This window comes from Bidens hawaiensis, unplaced genomic scaffold, assembly GCF_021521415.1.
Source record: "Bidens hawaiensis isolate Kalapana, Puna unplaced genomic scaffold, B.hawaiensis_p1.1 tig00003488_1, whole genome shotgun sequence".
NCBI classification, from domain to species: Eukaryota; Viridiplantae; Streptophyta; class Magnoliopsida; order Asterales; family Asteraceae; genus Bidens; species Bidens hawaiensis.
The window spans coordinates 1,471,314-1,480,835 of NW_027491195.1; the positions used below are offsets into that span (position 1 = coordinate 1,471,314).

Below are 9,522 nucleotides of genomic sequence, written 5' to 3' on the forward strand. Positions count from 1 at the left end.
TCAATTGAGCTCAACGAAGAAAAATAAATAAGAAAACTTTGGTATGTTGATGTGTTTGATTCTTCACTCGTATGCCTGAAATTTGGTGTGTTCAAGAGCAGTAGTCAACTTCGATCGTATGATGGAATATGGTTAGTTAATTTTGCACTTCGATCATGCCCTTGTTCCATATCAAGGTTGTTAACTTATATGATTTTACACTCAAATTTGCTTTAATTAATATGAAAAAAAGTTATTTGGAACAACATACATAATTTGCTTATATTTGATACATAAAATTATGTAAATAAGAACGTTCACATTCCATCCTCGATCTCCAACTAAAAAATTTAATTAAAAAAATATATTTTTCTAAATTTGTTTCTTTCTTTCAAAAAAGCTTATACGTTTCTTTTTTTAATGGTATTTATACATTTCATTTCCCATATTTATGTCTATCAAATTGAAACTTTTATTTTGCTTTTGAAAAACTGAATAAACAAATAAATAAATTTTAAACGCTCATCCAAAAACCGTCTTATATCTACTCATAAAATATGTTACAAAAAAGATATAAATTATGAATAGTGAGAAACAAGCTTGGATGATTGGTTTGTTTTTCCTCTAATGGTGATGGTTAATAGATTTTTTTTTTCTTTTTCATTTTTCTCCAAATTTAAGAATATATGTTTTGATCTGAGCTATTCAATAGTCATAAATGCTAATTTTCTTTTACCCAACTATCTCTTAAAGATAAACTTCAAACTTTAATCTAAGATAATTAGTTGCCCATTAACATTTAACACATAAATTTTTGTTTTGCTTCAAAACAAAAACTTTTTTAACAAACATTTGTTTTTTTTCCTCCTTCAGTACTTGACACCAAAAGTGAGCCACTGCTACCCACCCCTCCCTCTTGTTTTTATATAATAACCCAACTCCACATTCTCTTCACACCCTCAAAACCCCCCTTCTCTCTCTCTCGTTTGACCACTAGTCCAGTCAGTTAATGGCTTTATAAAAACCTTCATACAATCTTCACATAAGAAAACTACTTTTCAAAATGACCGATACGCCGGAAACAACCAAGCCAATGCCGGCACAGGCAGAGAAGACAAAGGAGCAAACACTGCCGTTTTACAAGCTGTTCTCGTTTGCTGACAAGTTAGATTATGCTCTCATGACTCTCGGTAGCATTGGTGCCGTTGTTCATGGATCTTCAATGCCGTCCTTCTTCTTGTTGTTTGGTCAGATGATTAATGGATTTGGAAAAAACCAGTCTGATTTGAGTGTTATGACTCATGAAGTCTCGAAGGTTATTCGTTATCATTATTTGCTATTATCATCATCATCAGCATTTAGTTGGTTTATTTCGGTACAAATTAAATTAACCTCTAAACATAAAGTAATTATTATTAATACGTAGTTTTAAACTAGAGTAATCACATTAAAAAAAAATAGAATAATGTTACGTTAATTTTATTTGTATTTGATTGTAACACTATTTAGATCTGAATTTGTATTTATGGTAATTAATGCAATGCAGTACGCTTTGTATTTCGTCTATCTTGGACTGGTTGTGTGCGTATCGTCTTACGCAGGTGAGAAGCTAAACTCGATCCGTTAATCTCTCTATATTTATTTATATTTGTTTGACTACAACTGAGTTCAGTTGGTTTTGTGAATTATTGCTTTCAATGGTTTAATATTTAGAAAAATGCTTATTTTAGCCAGTTCACTTACGATCAGGTGCACGTGGTTCCTTGATATCCTTTGTCCTTTTCGTCACGCACTTGTCAATATTTCGAATAATATTTTCATGTTCACACACATTTCATCTCCCATCACATTAAATATTTTATAGTTTTTGTCTACGAATTAAATGAAGTAACGATATTTCAGAGATTGGATGTTGGATGTATACCGGAGAACGACAAGTGAGCGCGTTGAGGAAGAGGTACTTAGAAGCGGTTTTGGAACAAGACGTCGGGTTTTATGATACAGATGCGAGGACGGGTGATATCGTGTTTAGCATCTCTACGGACACACTTCTAGTTCAAGACGCCATAAGTGAGAAGGTAACATAATATTTCTGTTTTTGGGTATTAAATGTTTCACGAGTCATCACATCTTGTTGGTCCATTAATGTCCGGGACGTGGGTCCAGAATAAAGAATGGAATTTGACTGGCACAAGTTACCATACTAGACTTAGAGTTGAGCTGATTTTAAACTAGTTCTGCCTAAATTAAGCTTCATAATTACTTATCGAGCTTAAATAGACTGACAATTGACGAGCATAAACAAGTTAGTATTTAGAAAATTTATTTAATTTGTGTATATGCATGCGTAACAATAATTATTATATACAATGTTATGAGAAAATAAAAAATAATGTATATTATGCTACACATAAATATTATAGTTATAAATGTATACAAGTTCTATTGATAAAATATTTATGTTTAATGAGCATAACTCTACTTTGAAAATTTGTTCACCGGTCGTGTTAGAGTTTTATAAATAAAGTTCGAAACGATTCAAACTCAAAACAAACTTAGACGAGCTCAAACTCGGCAGGTCTCGACTTGCTTATTATTTATTAATTATATTATCACTTTATTTTTATATTTATTTATGAATATAAGTTTTTATATATAACATAGTATACAAAATTTAGTTATTTATTCTAATGTATACATAATAATTATGATTTACACCTCTACTTTAATTTTATGGTTTCCTTGTACAAGAAGATTGTCTGTTGGTAAACCAAAAGCTTTTTGCTGTATCTTTTACTTTTACTACACCTGCTCACTTTTTATCAGTTTGAACCAATTTTGTTATGTGAGAATGTGCATTTGATAACTTTTATACGTGTTTAACCATGTTAATTTTGTTAGATTAACTTCAAAACATTGATCTCCATAAAAATGAAGATTCACTTTGATTATGCTTCATATCAGGTAGGAAACTTCATCCATTATCTCTCCACATTTTTGGCTGGATTGGTGGTTGGTTTTGTGTCCGCATGGAGGCTAGCTCTCCTGAGTATTGCAATTATTCCGGGAATCGCCTTTGCTGGTGGCTTATATGCATACACTCTTACTGGCCTCACTTCAAAGAGCCGTGAATCCTATGCTAACGCTGGCATCATTGCCAAACAGGTGACGCATATTATTTATCGTGTAAAAAACTAAAAAGGACGATACTCTGGAAAACTTTAATTATTAATGAAAAAATAATGTAATAATACACAAACTTCATATATGGTAACCACTTAACTTTGTCTATGTTGAATAATTAATACTTTATGGACACCAATGCTACTAAAGTAGTATCAAAGATTTTGTGATCATATACTATACAGCATGCGTTACATATGTTACTTTACTTTTACCCCTTCACTTTACATCTCTTGTGTTTCCTTAGTGTGGTGTTACTCAACTATTAATATTATCATATACTGATATACATCTACATGGTAAAAATATGACTCATCTAGTCATTTTTTTACTTCAAACTAAAGATAATCTTTTAAATATTAATAGGCTATTGCACAAGTAAGAACCGTGTACTCGTACGTGGGCGAGACAAAGGCGTTGGACTCGTATTCAGATGCAATACAGCACACGCTTAAGCTCGGGTACAAGGCCGGGATGGCTAAGGGTTTAGGACTTGGATGTACATATGGAATTGCATGCATGTCATGGGCACTGGTGTTCTGGTATGCTGGTGTGTTCATCAGAAACGGTCAAACAGATGGCGGGAAAGCATTTACCGCCATTTTCTCCGCCATTGTTGGTGGCATGTAAGCTTTCTTTCAGCCTATCCACTTTCACAAACACAATTAACCATGTGCTCAAAGTTTAATCAATACAAGTGGATTGTTATTTATAACAGGAGTTTGGGTCAGTCTTTTTCAAATCTTGGAGCATTCAGCAAAGGCAAAGCTGCTGGATATAAGTTAATGGATATTATTAATCAGAAACCAACTATAGTTCAAGATTCTACAGATGGGACGTGTTTGACCGAGGTCAACGGCAATATTGAGTTCAAGGATGTATCTTTCAGTTACCCTTCAAGGCCAGATGTTTTTATATTCAGAAATTTCTCAATTTTCTTCCCTGCTGGAAAGACAGTTGCGGTTGTTGGTGGTAGCGGGTCGGGTAAAAGCACTGTTGTTTCTCTGATAGAAAGGTTTTACGACCCGAATCAAGGTAAATAGTTACTCAGATTTCTTGTTTTTTTTTAATGTTGTTATGAAGTTAGGTTGTTAATAGTTATGAACTTATGCAGGGCAAATATTGCTAGACAATGTGGATATAAAGACACTGCAATTAAAATGGTTGCGCGATCAAATTGGTTTAGTGAACCAAGAACCCGCACTCTTTGCCACCACAATTCTTGAAAACATACTTTATGGAAAACCGGATGCAACTAAAGCTGAAGTGGAAGCTGCAGCCTCTGCTGCCAATGCTCACAGCTTCATTACCTTGCTTCCTAACGGCTACAACACGCAGGTAGGTGAGCGTGGGGTCCAGCTATCCGGTGGTCAAAAACAAAGAATCGCAATCGCTAGAGCAATGTTGAAAAACCCGAAAATCCTCCTGCTTGACGAGGCCACCAGCGCCCTTGATTCGGGCTCTGAGAGCATTGTTCAGGAAGCCCTTGATCGGTTAATGGTCGGAAAGACAACCGTTGTGGTTGCACATCGGTTATCCACCATAAGAAACGTTGACTCGATAGCGGTTATTCAACAAGGACAGATTATTGAAACGGGTACACACGAAGAACTGATATCAAAACCGGGAGCGTACTCGTCGTTAATCAGGTTTCAAGAAATGGCGGGAAACCGGGACTTTTCTAACCCGTCCACGCACCGGACGAGATCATCACGATTGAGCAACTCACTGTCTACAAAGTCTCTTAGTTTGAGGTCTGGAAGCTTGAGAAATTTAAGTTATCAGTATAGTACCGGTACAGATGGGCGTATTGAAATGATATCGAATGCTGAAACTGATAGAAAACATCCAGCTCCAAGCGGGTATTTCTTTCGTCTTTTGAAAATGAATGCTCCCGAGTGGCCTTATTCGTTAATGGGTGTTGTTGGATCGATTCTGTCTGGATTCATCGGTCCAACTTTTGCCATTGTGATGAGTAACATGATTGAAGTGTTTTACTTCAATAACCCTGCTAAAATGGAGAGAAAGACCAAAGAGTATGTTTTCATTTATGTTGGAGTGGGTTTATATGCGGTTGTCACGTACTTAATCCAGCACTATTTCTTTAGTATCATGGGAGAGAACCTCACTACAAGAGTAAGGAGGATGATGCTTTCAGGTATACATCTTTGTAAAATGACCAAATTACCCTCATCGTCTTGGATTTTTATTATTAAAAAAGTTGTGATATTTTGTAGCGATTTTGAGAAACGAAGTTGGGTGGTTTGATGAAGAAGAGCATAACTCTAGTCTAGTTGCAGCCCGTCTAGCGACAGACGCTGCAGATGTGAAATCAGCAATAGCCGAGCGGATATCTGTTATATTACAGAACATGACATCTCTTCTAACATCATTTGTGGTTGCTTTCATTGTGGAGTGGAGGGTCTCACTTCTCATTCTTGCCACTTTCCCCCTTCTTGTCCTGGCCCATTTTGCTCAGGTAAATGCACTTTCACCAACACTTGCTATACTATTGTTACATTTAGAAAAAGCATCAAATTTCATGATATTGATTTTGGGTAACATTTTCTTGATATAAAATGAGAATATGCATATATGCATACATAACTGACGGAGATCGAAACAAGAAATAAAGAAACATAGAGATAATTCTCAAATAAAAGTAGATAAATTTCTAAATGCCTCAAAGGATTACATAACATGTCTTGTAAACGAACTTCTGAATTTGGGAAACCCGAATTTTACATACCAAAATTAAGACAAAAAATAAGAACCTAAATGCTGGCAAACCCAAATTTTGGGAAAAATCTTTTATCGGCAAAATCAGAACGAACTAGTGGAATTTGGGTCTTGACAGCCAAGCCAAGTTATGGGTTCCATAATTCTACTCGTAACAAAAGTTTTGTCTTTCAAAATTTTGAGACGTTTCTACCTTGTTTTAGTGTCATACCGGTTCAAGTAACAATGCTAACTATTTAATGTCTTTCTCGTCAAATATATTACCGTTCTCAACGTATTATTACTTTTAAAATAATTTAAAGACCACCATATGCATCAATTTAAATTGTAGATATCAGGGATCGTGCATGTGCTTCCGGTTCATACTTTCCCGATATTCGCACCATATCCACTGACTTGTATATAATATGTTCTCTTACTTCTATAAAGTGTCTAAGCAGAACCAGAACCAGAACCAGAACCAGAACTGATTTGAAGAAAATAATACAAACTCTAGCATAATGAACAAGACACGAGACAGTGATGGGTGTGAGTAGTGACAGAGATTCTTAACGATGCGATCTCTATGTGGTGGTTTCCACAGTCAACTTTCACTCTTCCATTTGGGTTGGGTTGGGTTGGGTTGGGTTGGGTTGTCAGAGCTGATAACCATTATTTAGTGTCTCAACCTGTTTGGTTTTTGTTGTTTGGTCATGCATGCATTCACACTCCATGGGAGAGTGTGTTGTCAAACTGATTGGGTTTGAATACTCCACTTCTTGTGTGACAGTACGTACTGGTGAATATTATATATCTGTGTCGTTTTGTCACCTACCCATTAAATCCTCAATGCTGGGCCCCGTGCCAACATCAATAGCAGCAACTTCTAACCACTTAGAGCATTCTCATCCCGTTTCCTATCCTTATATTCATATATGTCATATAATTATACTAAAAAACACTACATTTTTCTCTTATGTTTAATTAAATAATATTTGTTTATACTTTTTTTATTACAGTTTTCTCTCTCTACCCAATCATTTATAAAAAATTCACTATCTTTTCCCCAAATTTACAAAAAATCACTACCTTTTCTCTCTCCACTCTATAATTTACACTCACAACCACTCATAACCCAACCATATACTTTACAAACCCCTCCTCACATAATTTTAAGGGATAGGATGGGAATGCTCTAAGGGTAGTTATGTCATTTTCAATTTTATACAAGGCTTTTGTTTTCACACCTTTTGAGCTATTCAAAGTTCAAACACCAGCCACACGAGTTGTATGAGCCATATACGACTCGTATGTTTATGACACTATGATAACATGGAAAAGGGTGATAACACACATATATACAAATTGTGTATGAATATAACATCCTTATACAATCTTCTAATGGTCCAATATAAGTTTTTATATTTCCAGTCTTATATTTGATTGTAAACTAGCTTTTATGCCCGTTAGTTGTTACCAGGCAAGTTTGCAAGTCGTGGCTATTGCTACACCCATATATGATATATGATACCGTTACATGAAGCACGGTTTTAAACTGCCCTAAAAACTAACATGAAATATTAAATATATACTCAACTTCACTTCTAACAATTATATATGTAAAATCTTAATAATTTCAAGTTTGTAACAACAAATACTATATTAAAATTATATAATAATTCAGTTTTGATTATCGTTACTGTGCATGAGATCAATTTTATGTTATATGCTAGATATCACTTTATACCTATGTCTCCAACATGCTTATTTTCTATAATCAATCTCAAACCTAAATGCCTTGTAAATTATATCATTAGGCTCATATCAAAATTCATTTCATATATCATTCCATAAAACAACTGCAATTTATTAACAGAATCGAACGATTCATATTATTTACCATTGCATGAAAATAATAACATTATCATTTTTTTTATTGTTACAGCAACTTTCACTCAAAGGTTTAGCCGGAGACACAGCAAAAGCACACGCAAAAACCAGCATGATCGCCGGAGAAGGCGTAAGCAACATCCGCACTGTCGCAGCCTTCAACGCCCAAGACAAAATCCTCTCATTATTCTCCGATCAACTCCGCCTCCCCCAAAGTCAAAGTCTTCGCCGGAGTCAACTTTCCGGCATACTCTTCGGTATCTCCCAACTAGCCCTATACGCATCCGAAGCCTTAATCCTATGGTACGGTGCACACCTTGTTACCAAAGGCCTCTCAACTTTCTCCAAAGTCATCAAAGTGTTTATAGTGCTAGTTATTACGGCCAACTCGGTTGCGGAAACCGTTAGCCTAGCCCCCGAAATTATTCGGGGCGGGGAAGCCATCGGGTTGGTCTTCTCGATCCTTGACCGGTCAACAAGGATTGACCCGGATGATCCTGACGCCGACCCGGTTGAAACGATCCGGGGCGAGATCGAGCTTCGTCGGGTTGACTTTTCTTACCCGTCAAGACCTGACGTGCCCGTGTTCAAAGACTTTTGTCTCAGAATACGAGCAGGCAAGAGCCAAGCTCTGGTTGGAGCCAGTGGCTCTGGTAAAAGCTCGGTTATTGCGTTAATCGAGCGGTTTTATGACCCGACAGCCGGGAAAGTTATGATTGATGGGAAAGATATTAGACGGTTGAATCTAAAGTCACTTCGGTTAAAAATCGGTTTGGTCCAACAAGAACCTGCGCTCTTCGCTACGAGTATTATGGATAACATCGGGTATGGGAAAGACGGGGCGACTGAGGCGGAGATTATTGCCGCCGCAACGGCGGCAAACGTGCATACATTCGTAAGCGGCTTGCCAGAAGGATATAAAACACCGGTCGGGGAACGAGGAGTTCAACTCTCGGGTGGACAAAAACAAAGAATTGCGATAGCCCGAGCGGTTTTGAAAAACCCGACAATATTATTATTAGACGAAGCAACTAGCGCGCTAGATGCTGAATCAGAGTGTGTGCTTCAAGAGGCACTTGAAAGGCTAATGAGGGGTCGAACCACGGTCCTAGTGGCTCATCGGTTATCGACCATCCGAAGGGTTGATAGTATCGGTGTGGTCCAAGATGGGCGCATCATGGAACAGGGTAGCCATGGGGAGCTCGTGAGCCGACCCGATGGGGCTTACTCTAGGCTGTTGCAACTACAGCAACATCGTATATGAGTATGTATGATGATAAAGGGTTTGATTGTTTGGTAGGAGGGAAATAGTAGTAAATTATATGCATGTTTTTGGTTTCCAATCGTTATGTCATATGTATAAGGTTATCTTTCATTTGTTGGTCGATTGGTTCCATTATAAGTTTATAAACTACCCAACCCTCACCCTACATTGTTAATTCAATGTTTTGATATGTTATATACTTATATAGTTCATATTTATTATGCCTATTCTCCAAAAATAAAGATCATTATTTTATATAGTTTGAGGAAAGTTAACATACAAACTAAAAAGCTTTACTAAACATGCATATCAAATAATGTAATTATATATACAAATAATGTAATTATGTAAAGTAGTTTTGTATGTAGTGTTTTGTATGTAGTGTAGTTACATTATTTGTGTATATAATTACACTATTTGATTTGCACATTTAACACGTTAATTTAAGTTATATTTTATCCAAACCCTATATAATTATTTGTACATTT

General features: G+C 36.1%; 1 protein-coding gene across 1 annotated transcript; it reads left to right on the forward strand.

Moving 5' to 3' along the window:
* Positions 1 to 1,042: 1,042 nt before the first annotated feature.
* On the forward strand, positions 1,043 to 9,145 carry LOC143623526 (ABC transporter B family member 19-like). Its single transcript, XM_077094414.1, has 9 exons — positions 1,043 to 1,294; positions 1,526 to 1,580; positions 1,882 to 2,057; positions 2,944 to 3,144; positions 3,529 to 3,788; positions 3,881 to 4,197; positions 4,277 to 5,320; positions 5,400 to 5,641; positions 7,826 to 9,145. Exons 1-9 carry the CDS (start codon positions 1,043 to 1,045, stop codon positions 9,032 to 9,034), a joined length of 3,756 nt encoding a protein of 1,251 aa, XP_076950529.1. The 3' UTR covers positions 9,035 to 9,145.
* The last annotated feature ends 377 nt before the right edge of the window (positions 9,146 to 9,522 follow it).